Source organism: Pundamilia nyererei, unplaced genomic scaffold (assembly GCF_000239375.1).
Source record: "Pundamilia nyererei isolate P.nyererei 1_Seehausen unplaced genomic scaffold, PunNye1.0 scaffold00083, whole genome shotgun sequence".
NCBI classification, from domain to species: Eukaryota; Metazoa; Chordata; class Actinopteri; order Cichliformes; family Cichlidae; genus Pundamilia; species Pundamilia nyererei.
In genome coordinates, this window is record NW_005187484.1 from 2167961 (window position 1) to 2186695 (window position 18735).

Sequence of the window (18735 nt, forward strand, 5' to 3'; positions counted from 1 at the left end):
CAGTGCCCCTTATAATCCCGTGTGCCTTATGTATGAATTCTGGTTGTGTTTACTGACCTCGAAACGATTTTATGTGGTACACGGCGCTCGAACATCGGTCAAATGTTTTAGTACGACTTTGCTAAGCTACGTAGCCGCACCGCTTGAGGAGCATTAGGCTAACGTAGGCAGGAGCCTCGCGGAGTGATACGTACTGTGCTTCAACATAATATTACCGTATTGTGTGTGTGTGTGTGTGTGTGTGTGTGTGTGTGTGTAACCTCTTACGTTTTGTAGATATTATACATGGTTATGCTGAGGATATGTCGGCCAATTTCCAACTGCCTTTTGGTTAAACTGTCAGCAAGGAATTTGCGTTTGCACTGTTAAATTTTTATATAACTTTAATGCACATAAAAAAAGCTGCTTGTTTAAGTGAAAGTACATTGATGGTTTTTGTTTTGTTTTGTTTTTTGTTCACAAATAAAGTTGTGGAGTTGTAAAGTATTTTGTCTAGTGTCAATTATATCGTCAGTTATATCGTTATCGCAAATTTTCGAATGTATATCGTGATAAATATTTTTGGTCCTATCGCCCTGCTCTAGTGGTCGGTTGCTGTGGAAACGGGTTAGCTGACTTTTTCTTTTGTGTGCAAAGGTGGGTGGTTAATTGTTGATCAGTCACTTTGCTCACTAGTTTGTTGATCAAGGATTGCCCCATGTAAAAGCCATAGTTTCTTCTTCCTTGCTGTCTGGCATTCAGCACTGTTAGCAGTGTTCACAGCACAGATGCAAGCTGTAACTTAATTTATGCAAGGTCTAAGATTAAGGTTGAGCTCATTCACTGACTTGCAAGCACTTACCAAGTGTGGGTTGTTGCTTTTTTTTTTTTGTCTTTTTTTTTTTTAAATCCAAAGTAAGTGTTGTTATGCTTGCTATTAAGTCAGAATGTGGTGTTGTTGATCAAAATGTCCCACTTCTAGTATCGAATAGATGTAACAGTCAGACATGTTTTCTGGCTAAAGTGATCCTGGTAATTCTATCTGCCCATTTTGGTGTAAATTAAGCATTTAAATGAAGTACCCTTTGAAGTAAAGAGGACATCAGTTTAGGACTTGTGATCAGCACTGATGACTGGCTGAGTGCTGCTCTTGTGGGTGCACTTTGAGTAGAACAATGAAACAGTGGTCTCAATGACACCCTTTTTCAACTGGTGTTCTATCCTATATTATGTACCACAGAGCTTTCAAACTGCTGCTACATGCATTTGGTTATGATTGACAGCAATTAGAGATTTGACTGAGGTAGTGGGTAAACAGTTGGGTCTCTCTTGCAAGACTGCATGTAAAGATGGATGACGCATTATAGCTGCCTTTCACCGTACACCAGAGATGTCATAATATTAACATGGCAGATCCCATCTTGGTAATATTTAGCTTCACTACTAAGGAGCTGTCACACTAAGGGCCTTCCTAAGACGTATTAGAAAGCTTCCCAGGCAGAACTGGTATGGAATGACCACTGGAGCTAAACACATTTATACTAAGCCCATTTAAGATTGGTTGTTTGTTTGCCTATAATGTTGCATGTGCTGTTAGCTATCACTTATTTTAGTGGTCTGTGTAGTAATTCTGTTGTTAGCCTCCATTTCTTGAGCAGAGACTAAATTCATGGCAGTTGATTGCGTGGAACTCGTTTGTTTGCCGATGCAATGTAAAAGGAAGCGAGAAGCCAATACAAAATTCTTCCACTAATGATATCTGATTCGTTTAGCATTCTGAGTGGACCATTCAATTTAGATAGCTGCATTGCCAATTGCGTATAGAGAGAAATCCCTTTGGGGGTTTTTTAAAAACCACAGTTTCCTTCATCGCCCACACAGGTCATCTTGTTCTGTCCATTCCAAGACATCTCTCTGGCTCCCTTTTCCCCTCATTTTGGGAACAGAGCTGCTTAAGCACCTTAAGGGCTATTTATATAGACACATGCACCCATCATTTTAAAAGTAGGTCTGACAACTGCACCAGTTTTATGCTAATGTATTGGATAAGCATGGCTAGGAGCCTGTTACCTCAGTACATTTGTCATATTGAAGGAAGGCAGGGAAAAGTGGGTGGAATTCAAGGATCACTAAATTGGAACACGTGCCAGAAAGATGGACCTACCTAAGCCCCAATTTCTAAGTAAGACATAACTAGGTCGTCTATTATGGTGAGCTGATGTCTATGCACTTAAAATTAGTGGGCTGCACATGTGAAAGTAAAGGGAACCATCAACAGTTACCCACAAGCCGTCACACCTGAGTGAGGCCAGACAAACTGACGTGCTGCCAACTCTGAGCTCACCTCCCCTTCCTACGCTTTTTTCTTGTTTAAGTGTTAGGTGGGTGTGGGTGCCTGCCAGCCTGCGGGCCTCTTCTGTCCACCTAGTGCATCAGGTGCTCAGTCGTCCTTATCCACATGTTTTCATACTCCATCTCCCCTTTAGTGTGCCGTAAATCTGTCAGTTGAGTCTCTGGCTATTCCAAATAAGTCATGAGTGCGGTAGGTGAAAGGGAGAGCGCACACTTGGACACTCACACGGCAGACTGGAAGCAGGAGGAAAGATAAAGAATTGGCAAAGAGCTCCACTTTTAAGCTGACTTAAATGCCTCCAAAGGATGATAAAGATTCTTTGCTAAACCTACTCTAACAGTCAGTTTGCATGTCAGATGACATGCATGGTGCTGAACCAGTTTTGGGTTGAATGGCAATAATGCGGTGCGTCAGTGTTTTCTTTGGAAACAATATATGAAGTGCCCGAAGCACATTTTATTAGAATAGATTGAAATAAAATGCAAATCAGTGTCTTGGATAATATTTCGAAACAGTTAAACTTTACTGAAAACTGCAGCAGATTCTGATGATTTCTGCTGTAAGGAATAATGATTTCATCAACTGCATGAAGACAGTGGGCATGTCCAGTGGTTCATTCTCTGGAAAGTGAGGTTATGAGATTCTCACACTCTTTATTGATTCTTTAGTTGTTATTTGTTTGGTGAAGCTTTAATTAGTTATTGTGCTATGGAAACCAAAAATCCCTTATAAAAACTGTTACCTATACTTAACAGAAGCACACAACCTGAACAGATGGTTTATGTAACACAGCGTAAGACTGTATATAAGCAATATTGTCCAAATATGTCACTATATTTTTAACATCACTATGTACACTGATGAAATGGAAATGGGTACACAAGTTTTAAAGCGTGTACAGTAGCACTCGAGAATTAAAAAAAAGAAAAAGAAAAAATGTAATTGTGTTAAATTGTATTGTTGCTCATCAGTGATATTCTAAAATGAGCTCCAATATCCCAACAGTCTGAACATAGTCACAGCTGGATGTGGTGTGAAGTCGAATCTGAGACTGATTCAACTGAGACTGAACATATGCAGATTTGAACAGAAGCAGTTTTGTAATCCAAACTCGGATCACTTGTCAGTGTTAGTCGAGTCTATCAGCTGATGGACAGTGCCTACCTTCTGTTAGTGCTCATCATCAGTGTCTGACAGGACCACTTGTCACCCCAGGCAACCCTTACCATGGAGACCAGCTTGTGCCGGCAGTGACTGGCTTCCAGCAAGTTTGTAGAAACCCCACATCCCTCAGGAGAGCACTGTCAGAGAGTAATGAGTGAAATACTGCAAATAATGGTTTTTCACATGTAATGACATCATTGCACTCTAAATAATGAAGTTTTTTTTCTTCTTCTCTTTTTGCTCAGCTCTCCTTGCTGATGCATGCACATGTAGTACCTCTGAAAACAACTGTTGTAGGTGTGGGCTGAGATAAATGTACATTAAACATGCTGACCTCTATAAGAGTACAAAAAGACATTAAGGAACCACTTATAGCATTCATAATTCACATCAATATTCATAAGCATATAAACCTAATGCTGACATGATGCACACTCATTTATGACAAATGGACATGCACACACGCACCCACACAGAGGCCCAATCTTAGCAGATTTTAGACTTTCTGTCATTTGACTGACAGGCTCATAAAGACATTCTTAATGTAATTATAAGTCATTAAAAATAAATTTTAAACCTATTTCAAATGTGCAAGAAGCAGATGGACTCTTCTTGCTGCAATTACAGCTGAGGCACGCAAAAACTGTAGTCAGTGTGGCTACAGAGCAGAAAAATATGAACTAATTGGACTGCAGCTGGGTGGTTGCTTGAGTGTAATCAAATACATCAAGAAATGTTGTTGCAAAGGAATGTTTTAATTTTTTTATATGCATTCCCCTGTTACAGACACCTGTCTGGTTATTTCAGCCATAGTGATCTCATCTGTGTAACAGGGGGAGACATAAATGTGTTGTGTAATGTTGTATGTGTATTTTTTATATTTATTTTTTTTAAACACAAGTGATCAGAAGTCATCAAAGGTTCTCTGAACGAAGGTCTCCAAGCACTCGCTCCCCCTTGCACTGTGCACTACTTCTGCAGCGCAGTGTGGAAGAAGCGCTCTGCAGGGGTCATAGATATTCCAGCACCTTAACAATACAGGTGAAAAAACTCTATTAGAACAATGCTCCACTAGTTTATCCAAATAATCAAATACTCACATTAATTGTAATTGCACTGTATCAGAGTGTGTGCATGTAAGAGAACCCACAAATACAAAATGCATGGTTGAAGTTGTTGCTGCACAGTGATTCATGACATCTATGTTGATTTGAGTAACATGCAAAAAAATCTGTCATTAACACCAAGCTGCTGGTTTACACATCGTGTACTTGGGAACACCATAGACTCATGTACATGGACACTGTATGACATCTTATAGTCACTGACATTTTTCACCTCATTTAACGATCCTATCCTTATTCATCCTTTTTATATTAATGCTGCAGGAACATGATCAATATTATTGAGGCTTTTTCCAGTGAATGCAAAGCAATGTCAGGACCAGGTCTGCAACCACATGCAGTCAAAATCCCGTTTTTTCCACAGCCAATGTTCAGAATTGGCCAGATGCCCTTCTGGACTGTGACCTTTGAAACCAGTGACCTTTCACTTCCCAAGTGATTGCGTTAACCACTGCACTAGGGAGTAATGTGAGAAAATTCCACAAAGCACAGGAGGAACCACCGGTTTCTTTATTCCCCCCCAAGTCCCAAGGAGAATGTTCTAATTGTACTGCAATGTGAATTATTCAATGCGGCAGTAGAGCCATTGCCAATATTATGTCAGTATGACAGACGTCCTTCAGAATTTTCCATTTGTTTAAAAAAAAAAAAAAATCAGCTTAAAACTAAGTGTAAGTACACTTGTGAAAATGTGAACAACCCTTTATAGAACCTACTTCTATAACCTAGAAGTCCAATTAGAGCAGTGGTATTGTAGCTGTAAATTGGGGTGTGCAGCTGTGTCTTTATTGGGGGATCTGCTGCTATTAAGCTACTTTTTAATAGTCATTTCCATCTGAGCTGAAACAACTGAATTTGGCTCAATTTTAACAGGCTACAGTCAGATGCAGACAGTGGACTGCACAGAGCACATTTGCATCTGAGTCTTTACCGGTACAGTGACATCACATAGTGGGGGTGCAAGGAGCTGGTTACTATGGAAACTATCCATATGCTAAGGCTACTGCTAGTAGGCTGATTGATTGCTGTCAAGGGAACATGCATATGCACAGGCTCCACGTGCACCAAGAGCGCGTTCCTTGTTCTCGAGAGCAAAGTTCAGCCCGTCACAAGCTGCAGGCTGAATGGAGATGATGTTGTATCATCGGTTTATATTGCAAAGACTTAAGTTCTAATCTGCTAAGCTGCTGCGCTAAAGAATGGACTTGCCTTTGCAGAGAGAGGCTAATAAGATGTTGGAGGGATGCAATTGGCCTGCCAAGTATTTCACTTGCTGCTGTGAAGGATTATCGGCTGTACAGTCTCATTGCACACATCGCTGCACATTGTCTATATTAAGTCGGAGTTCATTCAACTCGTCTTTGTGATATGGGCTTGTTGATGTGGCTACAAATAAATCCACACTGCCACATGTCCACAAAGAACCCTTAACAAAGACTTCTCATTAAGCATGCGACACTCACATAAATCCAGACAGCTCTACTCGATTTCCTTATGCCTGTTCAGCTGCTGGATTTCATCACTTCCCCTCGCTGTGCTTTCAAAACGTCACTTAGCAAAACCACAGCAGAGAGATTTGGTGGGATGTTCGCCATGATTTACAAATAACATGACAAGCTTGAGGACGGAAAGCCCATCAGCTTTGATTGTAACAAAGACATAAAATGATGAAGGCGGTTTTTAATTAGTATTGATGTGTGCTTGTCCAGCCTCACCAGCTCCTGCTGCCTTTCAGCTGTGATTGCCATTCAGCGGTCATGAAGCCACAGTGGCAGCAGTTCATGCCCAGAGGAATGCCCGAGGTCTCTTGATGAGCTCCATGTGCTTGATTTCCATGAACACTTGTCAGAATAGTCCTCATGTATGCACATCATAGGAGTTTGGCAGAGGGTTTCGGTTTGTGGTAATGCTGCATACTGTTAACTGTAGAGAGTAAGGGCTCGGTCAGTCATAGCCCTTGTTGCTTTTCTGTGGATGTTTAAAATGTATTTTCATTGCTTCAGACTGTAAGCAGGTTCTGGAAACAGTCAGTCTGACGTTGTTCCATCTAAAAGCAGTCAAATCTGGAACGAGTTCCAACTCTCAGAATTTATTTCATTTTCATACTGTGGATATTTTGAGTAACAGGACCGTGAAGTACATATGAGTGGTTTGAAATTTTGATTTTTAGTTTAGGGCTCAAAAAGGCTTGAAAAAAAATTATGACTTCATAAGTACGGGAACTGGCCCCATTATATTACACCCACCCTAAGTGTCATAATCAGTCAGCTTTGCACATTTGGGATTGATCATAGTTTCATAGACATAAAACTGCACCACTTTACTGTCTTTGCTGAATCAACGGCTGGGTTGATCCAGTCTGTGTTTTTAGTGTTTCGTGTAGATTCCCATCTTAATTCTTAAGAACCTGTCACTGGCAGATGTTCTCAATGTTTTTTTTTTTTTTTTTTTTTTTTTTTAAATAAACAAGCTTAATATTTGACAGCTGTGATCATGCTGTCACGGTTGCCCGGGACACGAGGAAAAGCCAAAACTTTGTTACCTAAAAGAGAACTGCATCCCATCATTGGTACGTTTTCACACATCATACTGTATATCAGGGGTCCCCAACCTTTTTTGCGCCACGGACCGGTTTATGCCCGACAATATTTTCATAGACCGGCCTTTAAGGTGTCGCGGATAAATACAACAAAATAAAACTAGAACCAGTACCGAAATTTTTTTTTATTCATAACACACGTGAAAGACCAAGGAAAACAGAGTAAACGATAACAAAATAACGCTGAAAACCGATAAAAACCCTGAAAACTGTACATTTCACACCTGAGCCTCAACTCTCACGGCCCGGTACCAAACGACTCACGTACCGGTCCGAGGCCCGGGGGTTGGGGACCGCTGCTGTATATGATCATATGGGCCATGTAATGTTATGGCAGATGATGGAGACTGTAAGTGTGTGCTGTGGCCCTCCTTAGATTGTTTCAGCTAGCTGACTGAACAGATGGAAATAGCATTCGTTCTGATGGATGTGGTTACTGAAAACATCTACTTTGGGAGGAAAATCTAGCATCAACTGTGTTTGTGTGTGAGTAATTGTTGTGTTGTGATTGTGTGTAACTGAAGTGGACCCTGCAGGTCAGGTTGGCTCACGGAAGTATCTTTCTTCAATATTTACCCCCGTCAACTAGAGGGTGTGTGTGTGTGTGTGTAACTGGGTTTTTATGCAGGTGTAAACGTCTCTCCTCATGTCCTTCACACAGTGTTTAAGTGGACTCCAAGCAGCAGGAATTCTGCTTCACCAGATGGTGCTTCCAGGTGGAGCAGCTTGACATCCGTACAGGGGTAGCAGTTTAAGAGGCTTGTCTGTGTGACATGCACAGACATCAGTTGCCTCTAAAACTGGTGGGAGGGAAGTTGGCGTGCTCTGCTGGGCACACTCTGTTGGAAGTGATGACAAGTGTATATATTTAAATGTTGTTAACAGCTGCTTCTCTTTCCATTCGCATGTATGAAGATGCAACGTAATTAAAGTAGTCGTGAGATTGCCCCCACCCAAAAAAGGCTGCTACATTTTGAGTGCTGTAACATTAGTTTGACTGATGTTTTACACTTCAGAACAACAGAGTTGCATTCATGCAAGGTCACAAGGTCGCATCTGCCTTATGATCACACTCATAAACCTTTTTCCTTAAGTATTATCTTTGTGCAATCAGTCCATTAAAAAGAAGAAAGAAATTCCTCGTGTTCTTGTGTTTTGCAGTAATAATTTAACAAAGTCCTAATCAAACAAAGCATTTTACACTCTGCACAGAATGTCAGCTCCTGGTGTTTACTTGACAACCCGTCACTGAGTGTCTGTTAACTGCAGCAGCAGTTGCTCTATAATGACACAAAACGATGAAACAAATGTTAACATGTATCACTGGGTTTGCTCCCTCTGGTTTACAATGGTTAATGAGGCTTGAAAGGGACGACCTATGCTCACTCCTAGCTCCCTGCTTGTTGTTCTTGGGTTCGAGTAGTTTTGCATGGTTCAAAATGCAAAAAAGTTCAGCCATTAGTGGCAAATGCTCCTCCCTGCGCCTGGTTCTTCCTTCCCGCTGTTCCAAATTGCTTGCTCGTTGGGTCGTCTGATTGCTGGGCTTTTCTTTCTCTTATTGCAGGCGCTGTTAATTTTGACAGCAGTGTTTTAGTTCTGACTGAAAGGTCATTTAGTCACTTTGAAAGCATCCAACTATTTCAGTTTTTGTCAATTAAGTGTCCTAAATCTAGTTGGTGTAAAAGTTTGTAGTTTATTACTACCATGACCTACGGTTTTGTTTTGCAAAGTGTCTTACTGTCCTTGATATGAAATGTGTCTACATGTTTATGCTTCTTTATGCTTTCCTGCCTCACAGGAAATATTGCCCAAACTTAAAAATTAATGTAAACTGTGACTAAAATGACTCTGGACATGATTTGTCATCTATACCTGGAGCATTTTGAAGTTGTTCCTTGGCCCGTTTGGACTCTAACCCGTGTCTGTGCTCTCTTCTATCTCTAACAGCGGAGCCCCTCCCCCTCATGGACCTGTGCAGACGAGTAGCTCGACTGGCTCTGGGTAGAGAGCGCATCCATCACATTGACACACTCCCCTTGCCGCAGACACTAAAGAACTACCTCCAGTACCAGTGACGGCACATACACATTAAACGCACACAGCAAGAAACTGAGGCCCATTTGTTCTTATGGTAACCAGCCTCTGGACTGAACATCAGACATCTGCTGAGGATGCAGGCGATGACATTGAACAGGTGGTTAAGATGCCACCGCAAAGGGTTTTGTTTACACAAGTTTGGGGGTTTTCCATTTTGGGTGTTTTTATCTTCTGGTTTTATGCTTTTTTTTTTTTTGACTTGTTTCCATCTTCTGACAGATGACTATAGGAGCTGATGAATGAAATGAAGGGAGCGAGAGATTAAAAGAGAACGTGTCAATCCATTTTCCTATGTCGAGTCTAACCACATGTCCTCAGATAGAAATGCTGTGGTTTTCGGGTAACAGTTTACCCAGACATCTGCTGTGCACAGACTCTGTGGAGGCTTCCTCGGGAACATATTGATATTTATATTCCCAACAACACAGCAGGCTCTGTGGAGACTCGACAATCCCTGCAAAGCCACACGCAGTTCTATTTTTGCTGCTGTGTACACGGCACACATGGATCACGTATAGGCAGCCTGTGTATAGAAACAATGTGAGCCCGGTCTGTAGCAAGAAGACGACTCTCTGACAAGCAGGCAGTAATACACGCAGGCTAGAAAACAACCCCGCTCTGGTTTCAGATTTTTAAATCATCCGTCTCTCTGCTGCCAGCTGTACTCTCTCTCTTTCGTTCAGTATCTCTCCACCCCTCGCTCCAATGTGATTTTTAAGCCCCCGTCAGGCTTAGTGAACTGAAAGGACCGCAGACACGCCGTTGGTCGGCTCTGTAGCTCCTCTAACACTGATAGGGATTGATCCAAAGTTGAAGCAGGGGCCCGCTCTGCTACAACACACAAACACACATTTATCAGGAAACGCTTCTTTCCCCCCAAAATTTTAAATGCTGCTTATCCTCCATATGACTTATGATGTTTTTTGTTTTGTTTTTAATCACTGACGTACCCTTAGACTTTTTTTCTTTTTAAAAAAATGAATTTTATGGGATTTTGTTTTTCTGCAGGACAGGATGTCTCGCCTGTATGGTTGGAAGAATGTGCTGCCATGAAAATGTTTTAAATGTGAATAAGAATAAACTGAGATGAATTAACACTGCCTGGCTCTGTTCTCTGACATTAAAGATTTATTTTTGGCCTTTTTCCCCCTCAGCTGTAAAAGCCTGATGGGGGATTGTGGTCACCCCGGTGGGTAGGCGTGATGGACCCAGGTTTGTGAATGCTTTAACTTGAGAACGAGGTGACAATAGGAGCATTTGCTAAAAATCTTGGATGAGTTTGAATACGACTGATCTTGACCTCAAGGTCAGTAAGTTTTCTGAAAAACTTGCAAATGCGATAAGTTAAGCGCCAGACCACATAAGATTTTGAAATTGAAACCATGTGTGTCTGAGGGGTAGCACTAATGGCTGCCAGTATTTTTTATTTTTATGAGAAAGAAGGGACATGCAGGGTGAGGGGGTGACACGTTGAGGAAACAAGCTTGGGGCAAAATTAAACCCAGGCTCCTGCTGTAGCACATGCTTCACCCACTTGATCCAGTGAGCTAAACCAGTGCTTAGAACACTGATGTGCTAAACTGCAACACTGAGCAGCTGTTTGGTCACCGTGGTCTGCTTTGTCACGTTACATTTGCTAACCGAAGTGGGCTTTTTGTTTTTTCTCTCCCAGATTGTTTTAAATTTAAAGTTGAACCAGAAGCTGAAACCAACTGGAGGGAATGGATTAAAAACATTATACACCTAAGCTGTGCACTTTAGTGAGCACATGTAATCAACATAATACCTACAGTAGGAAGTTATTTCTGGATGTATTAGTACCCGCTTTAAACCACACACACAAAAAATCCCTGATCCCTGAAAGATTCCTTCAATTATTTATTTATTTCCTGGGATGTGGACGTGTGAAAGCTGTCTGTGGGTGTTACTCATACCAATATGGCTCTTTGCTTCCTTTACATGCATCTTTGCTTTTTAGCTCCTTATGGTGACGGTGTCAAAGAGAGATTTTTAGGGTGGAGGAGCTGAAGGGCTCCACGTGAGAGACTTCACTTATCCATCCTGATAAACATCCGTCAGCTGTTACATGCTGTATGGTTAGATCGCCAGTCAAAGCAGACGGCTGCTAAAAACGGCTTCTTTTGTCATCCTTCAAGAAAGATCTTTGAAATTTGTATTAGCAATTTGTAATACTGATTTTAACCATTTTATATTTCTTTGAAGTTTTCTCAAATCTGTATGGATCAGTGTTATTTCTTCCACTGTTTATGTACTCAACACAGCTGTGTAAATAGGTTTGATTGTCCAAGAACTGAACTGAACAAGCAGAAGATGATGCATGGATGGATTTTCTGATATATTACAAAAATGATGCAAGCGATAACTTATGTTATTACATCCATCATCCGCTTCAATTACCTTATAAGAAATGTGGATTTTACACACTCTAACTTAATAGTGCGTAAAATGAATAAAGAATTTTTACATGAAAAGCTTACAATGTTCACAAGTGCTCAGCATCCCCCCCCCCAAGATGCACAGCATATGTCTATATGATGGCCAAACATCCCGAGCATGTCTTAAATCACAGCAGCCACTGCTATTGTTATGCCTTGTTGTTATACCTATCAGCAAATACGTGAAACTCGAGCATCTGCTCTTTCCAACAGTACATGGTTCAGTTGTTACCAGTAAACTTTGACCTTCAACACCTGGCTCCAGCCGAACTTGTGTTAGGACACAATATAGTGTTCGCTTCTCATTCTCAGAGATCCATAATTGTAAATTCACAGGCTGACATTGAACGTATATTTACTGTATAATATTTGTATAGTATGTTGCTAACCACATCTACCCCCATAGATTTTATGCATGTAGCCTAGTTTCCTTTCATCGGTCACCGTCATTGGTGTGGCATTAAATGACAAGTCTGCTTTAATTGGCTCTTTGTGAAGTCATATACAAGCAGCTGTGAATTCTGGTCATTTAAAAGTGTGTATTGGCAATAAAACCAGTGACATCACACAGCATTGAAATCAGTGTAGTTACTCCAAAGGTCTGCAGTGATACAAAGTCCTTTGCTGCTGTCAAAGCCCCCCTGATGCTGGTTTTGGTGTCGAGTCGAGATGAGGTGCATCTATGAACTGGATTTCCCCGTGCCGGGACAGCCTTTGAACACCAGAACAAAGCTGCTCGTGTGATCAAAGTTCAGCTCTGTGCTTCTTTTCCTGGCACTGCCAACAGAAAATCCATTAATGTTGTTGCAGCAGAAAGCAGCCTGTGTTGATATCATAATCGTAACAAGAGGCATCTCTACCTCAGTGAGAGGGAAATGTCCAGCGAGACAGCTGTTGGATGAGAACATTTAAAGCTTTAGTAATGACACAAATGTGTCGAGTTAGCCTTTAATAATACCTGGCTATCAAGAATGTGCTCATTAAGCTCTCTGCCAACACAAGGGTGAGCAATGAAACGTGAGTCACTGCAGAGACGAGATCAGCCGTGAGCTTCTGCCTGCAATCGATTCTCCTGCTGTAGCATATAGTGCTGTTCAATAATGCAGGAGCCAAGCATTTAAAGCATTATTGGAACAGGCTGAAAGTTAAAGCTGATGACTTGTTTGATCAGGTTGGGAGTGACTCTTCTCATCCAGATCCATATTCAGCTGCTGCCTTACAGCGAGGCTTTACTTCATCTCATCATCTCTTCATCTCGCCTCCTCTGCCTCTGCTTCCACCATCACATCCTGCCTTTTCCTCCTATCTTCTTTTCCGACCGCTCTGCTCAGGCGATATACTTTTTTTTTTCTTTCGTTCTTTTTAAAAAATCCTCACATCACCGTTTGCTTTGCTCAGAAGCACACCTTCCATCCCCGAGCTTTTATCTGGAAGGGAAAATGACTTTCAGGCCAAGAGAAGCATTTCTGACAAAGGAAGTGCCAAGCATCCTTTTCCCTTCGCTGAAACCGCAAGCTCTGCTGCCTCCCTTTTCTGTGCTTGTGTTATACATATGCATGTATGGAGAGCAGCTGAGGAGATGGTTGGTTGGAGGTCGGATGTCTCTGATACAGAGACAGGCAGAGATCCATAATTTATGGAGGGGGGAAAAAATCCTGTCTGCTTTGCTTGGTAAGTTATGTAAAAGCTAACATTTAATTCACTCCTCTAGATCACACACGGAGATCTTCACACGCCTAAATTCCTCAAAGCAAAGGATGTTTCTTTGACCTACTTGAGGATTTGCATGGCCGCAGATGATAAGAATTGGACTGCTGCTACATTTATGTCCAGTATATGTTCAGTGCCGACATGAAAGATGCTTTTTATCACCTTTTTTTTTTTTTTGTAGTTTTAGGTTTGAATGTTAAAGATTCTTTTCAGCATGTTTCATATCTTTAAACTACCCTGCAAACACTAAGCATTTTGCTGGTAATTTAAGATTCAGAGGTTTTTTTTTTTTTTTTAAGTGTCTGTTATCAAAAAGATGGACCGCTATCCAAGCTCCCCACCCCCACAAACCTGTCCACAGGACACAGAATTAATAAAGTAAAAGCAACTCGTGGGCTGCAGTAGTTTTTACTGTGATTCTTTAAACGAGCAAGAACACAGCAGGCCGAGATGCTTTAATCACATGAAAAGTCACAGGATATATCCAGATATAGAGATAGAGATATCTATATAGAGAGATTATATCTATACATGTTGTGCCAAAAATTGGTCCACCTCAAAGAAACCAAACAACCTTTGGCAAAGTGGATGGCACAACACAGAAGAGCCAGGACTCTGCAGTCTGTTTACACCTAGAGGCCTGTGGACACTCTTTCAATGGTGAGGATGTACACATCCTGGACAGGGAGGAACACTGGTTTGAGCGCGGAGTCAAGGAGGCCATTTATGTGAAAAGGGAAAGACTATCTCTGAATCGAGGAGGGGGCCTAAGGGTACATCTGTCGCCATTTTACAACTCTCTGTGAATGGTACTCATGGGCATTGATCAGTGGTTGTTGATCAACGGTCATGCCAGTTTGCATAATAATGATCAAGGAACTGACCTCACAGCCCATTGTTCATTCAGTGGGAAGGTTTCAGTTATTGTGCACATGTACTGTTTAGAAGGTTGGGGAAACCTGCAGTCAGCTGAGACCGAAGAAGTCAGGATGAGTGACGAAACATTTCTCCCACTGAAAACGCCACGTCCAGATGAACAGAATCAGCATTTTGGGATTTACTTACCTGATTGAGTATGCATCATGACATAAATATATAATATACACACTACCAGTATGGACATACCTTCTCATTTAATGTTTTTTTTTCTTTATTTTTACTACTTTCTACATTGTAGATACATACTGAAAATATTAACTATATGAAGCAAGATAAATGGAATAATGTAACAAAGAAAAAATGGATAAATAACTCTAAATATGTCTCATATTTTAGATTCCTCAAAGTAGCCATCCTTTGCTTTGTTGACAGTGCTGCAAACCTTTGGCCTTCTGTCAGTGAACTTCATGATGTAGTCACATGAAATGGTTTTCACTTCACAGCTTTCATTTGTGGAATTTCTTGCCTTTGTGTTGTGCAGCAGCCAGGCTGGTACACAGCTGACAGCCCTGTTTGACAACTGTTAGAATTCATATTGTGGCAAGAACCAATCAGCTAAGTAAAGATAAACAACAGTCCATCATTACTTTTATAACTGAAGGTCAGTCAGTCTGGAAAATTGCTAAAACTTTGAATGTGTCCCCAAGTGCAGTCGTAAAAGCCATCAAGCCTCCCGCAGCGACATGCCATCCCATTGGGTTTGCGATTAGTTGGACACCAAACACACCTCCAGGATTATTTGACCAAGAAGGTGAGTGATAGAGAGCTCCACCAGATGGCCTGGCCCCCACACACACCTAATCTAAACCCAACTGAGATGGTTTGGGATGAGATGGACTACAGAGTGAAGGGAAAAGGGCCAACAATTGGTCAGCATCACTGAGAACTCCTTCAAGACTGTTGGAAAACCATTTCAGGTAACCACCTTATGAAGCTTATCGGGAGAATGCCAGGAGTGTGCAAAGCAGTAATTAAAGCAAAGGGCGAATCTAAAATATTAAACATATTTTGAGTTATTTCACACTTTTTTTGTTGACTACATAATTCCATATGTGTTCATTCATAGTTTTGATGCCTTCAGTGAGAATCTACAATGTAAATAGTTGTAAAAATAAAGAAAAATCATTAAATGAGAAGGTGTGTCCAAACTTTTGACTGGTAGTGTACATGCGTGTGTGTATATATTTGTATGTATATACATGCACAAGAATGTATATACGTGTGTGGTGTAGGTTTTTTGTATTGACAAAAAGTTTCCTTACTGTTACAGAAGACGTTTTGAAAGAAGCAGCAGCCAGTGGATCACTGACATTTCTGCTATGCTCTGCCTTTGTCGACAGATCAATCGACTGCTTGTTTTCAGCTCCAGTAGCTCTGAAAATTCTGAAGAACAAAATTATGTTTGCATGAGTCCACTCGTATTTTCACTAGCAAATCCAAGTCTGCCCGCTCAGAAATCACATGTGTCACATAAAGGAAAAATCCTGTGCGTCTAGGCTCTTGCAGATGAATGTTTAGGTAATCATATTTGCAAAGATATTTTTTATGACACATTTTATGTTTTTAAAATTCTTTTATATGTTTAGTAGTAGTATATTTTTTGACTTCAAAGGTGCTATACGTAAGCATTTTACTTTCAAACTTTAGTTGCTGTGAAACCTACCGCATCCCGTTGCGGTCTTGACGGCCTTCAGCTGCTTCTCCTGTCCAGATCGTTCCTGTCTGCATCGCCTCCAACTGGTGCAGAACGCTGTTACTCGCATGCTGACCGGTTCCAAAAAGAGAGACCACATCACTCCGGTCCTCTGCTCTCTCCACTGGCTCCCAGTTGCTTTTAGCATTGATTTTAAAATTTTACTGTTGGTTTTTAAGGTTCTTAACGGTACTGCACCTCCTTACCTGGCAGAGCTTCTTAGCATTTACCGCCCCAGGAGATCTTTGAGGTCAGCAGACCTGATGCTTTTAGATGTTCCCAGGTACAGATTAAAGACTAGGGGAGAGAGGGCTTTTGCTGTGGCTGCACCCAGACTGTGGAACAGTTTACCTCCTCACATCAGATTCTCCACAAGCCTAGGAACTTTTAAAACTGCTCTTAAAACTCACCTCTTCTCATTGGCTTTTAGCAAGGTTTAACTTACTGTTTTAACTTATTGTTTTATCAGTGAGGTGTTTTATGTACTTGCGTTTTATTGTATTTTATATTTGTATTTTATTGTACAGCACTTTGGTCAGCCTTGGTTGTTTTTAAATGTGCTTTATAAATAAACTTGACTTGACTTCACTTGACAGTCTCTGTGTACCGACTCAAACTTGGTAGCTGAGGATGACGGTCCTTGTTCTACTTTGCAGCTTTGTACTTTTGGGAAAAAAAAGTTTAATCCCAAAAAGCTGATTCTAAGTAATATGATTACATTTCAATCTTCCATGTAATTCTGTTACATAAGTACAATGTAAAATGTTACATTTTAATGGAATCTGGTCAAATGAAGTTTATTGAGTGGTACACAGTGAGTTTATATCAAGCATATTTTACATAGTGATTTTTTTTTTAAATAAATCAACCTTTCTTTTTATTTATTTTGGTTTCAGTGTGTTAAATATATGCTGTATGTTTTGGGTCGTAGGCTGTGTTATAGAGTGGATTATCGTTGCCTTTTTACTTTTTTTAAATTATATTTTGTTTATTTTATTTAGTATTCATCTTTTCTTGGTTTGGTTTTGCTTCACGAATCCTTATCTCAATGCTTTTACAATGCTGGAAATATCCTTGATCAAACAGTCACTAGCACAGTTATATAAAACCTAAAACACAAAAGGTATGCTTCTGTTGTTTTGTTCAACTCTGTGCTACAACAATGCATATTTTCCTCAAAGGCATTCCTGCTGTTGTCCTCAGACAATCCACCGACAACCCCCCACTGTTGCCTTTAATAGCGCTGACCTTTCCTGGTCAGGATAATGTGCATCTTTTACCAATTTACACCTTCCCGACATGATTTTATGACACTAAGATTGTCCACCATCTGGTGAGACTGCATTTTAAGCATTTTGGTTCCCAGCTGGAATCAAACTGTGAATATCTGAACTGTTCAAACTTCCTAATTGAGGAAAATCCGTTTTATTAGTGAGCATGATCTAGGGTTGCACGAAATTTGTGATTCACACAGGACTACTTTAACTCTTGAAAGACTTGTCACATTTTCTTGGAGGCCGAGGTGACCAGTTTTTGCTTGAGACCACACTGGAATGGCAGCATGATGATCCAGAATAAGTGTGATCATTTTCTTCTGCTGGATTCGTGCTACCTCAGTGACTGCTTCAGCATGTGCGGCAGCAGCTTCAGCTCAGCCTCAGTGACGATGCTCTCTTAAGTCTTTCTATCAGACCGGAGCTCAAAATGCTCTTCAAATGCTACCTGAACAGTCTGTTCCTTCAGCTGGAACACAGGGCTGATAACCAGAAGAAAGTGAAGAGAAAATGAAGGAAGGAGGGAGAGGATTAGTGAATGAGAAGCGGAGCGAGTCGGACTGAAGGACGATGGGCAGTAGGGTTGGCAGAGAGTGAGAATGAGGGGAGAAAAATGTAGGAAAGGCCATATTTTAAGCTGTGCTACCCAGGATAGCACCCCTCCCTAGCATTTGTGGAGCGATCATGGTGGCAATGCCACCGCCTTTGCTTGTATATATGGAGGAAAGCTGCAGAAGTACAAAAATAAAACGCTCTAAGGCGAAAAAAAAAAGCCTCCACTTTGTAAACAGCAGCTTAACAAGCACAGGAAACGGACAGAACGTGGAATTCTAATTTGAGTAGCACAAGTTCTGGAGTCTGTACTTATGTGAAGGTATGCATGAGTCATACTCTTATCTGAGTCCCGCGCACACTCTCAGCAGGAGAACTCAGTGTGAGGCCCAATAATAACAGTGTGGTGCTTCTTCTTATCTCTCCTCCATCTTTTTTTCTGTCTGTGGCCTGTGAGCCATCAGCATCACCCTCCATTCTTTTCAGCTTCAGTGCATTTCTTCGGTTGAACAAGAGGAAGTCGAGGAGTCAACAATGTTAAAAAAAAACAAGTGTCTTAAAGTGTAAAAGGAGGTGGTGTGAAGTTGGTGTGTGGTTGCTAATATTTTCCAAAGGGTTCCAGTCGGGCCTCCTGCCTGCTATCGCAACCTTTTCAAATGTCACCTGCTGCTTGTTAGGTAAAAACAAACTACCTTTGCTGCGAGAGGTGCTTCTAAAAATAGTGAGAACAGATCCATGGGCGCGCACGTATAGTACACACACCTGTTTGATTAGTGGCCACAGCCTAAAGGCGAT

General features: G+C 41.1%; 1 protein-coding gene across 4 annotated transcripts in view; it reads left to right on the forward strand.

Moving 5' to 3' along the window:
- LOC102213484 (SPRY domain-containing SOCS box protein 4) overlaps positions 1-9736 on the forward strand; it is a 58230-nt gene extending 48494 nt beyond the window's left edge. For all 4 annotated transcript variants that reach the window (XM_005738359.2, XM_005738358.2, XM_005738360.2 and 1 more), the window contains one exon: positions 9167-9736. In XM_005738359.2, the coding sequence (XP_005738416.1) occupies positions 9167-9294 (128 nt within the window). In that variant the 3' untranslated portion in view covers positions 9295-9736. The remainder of the gene's footprint in view (positions 1-9166) is intronic.
- Positions 9737-18735: the final 8999 nt, after the last annotated feature.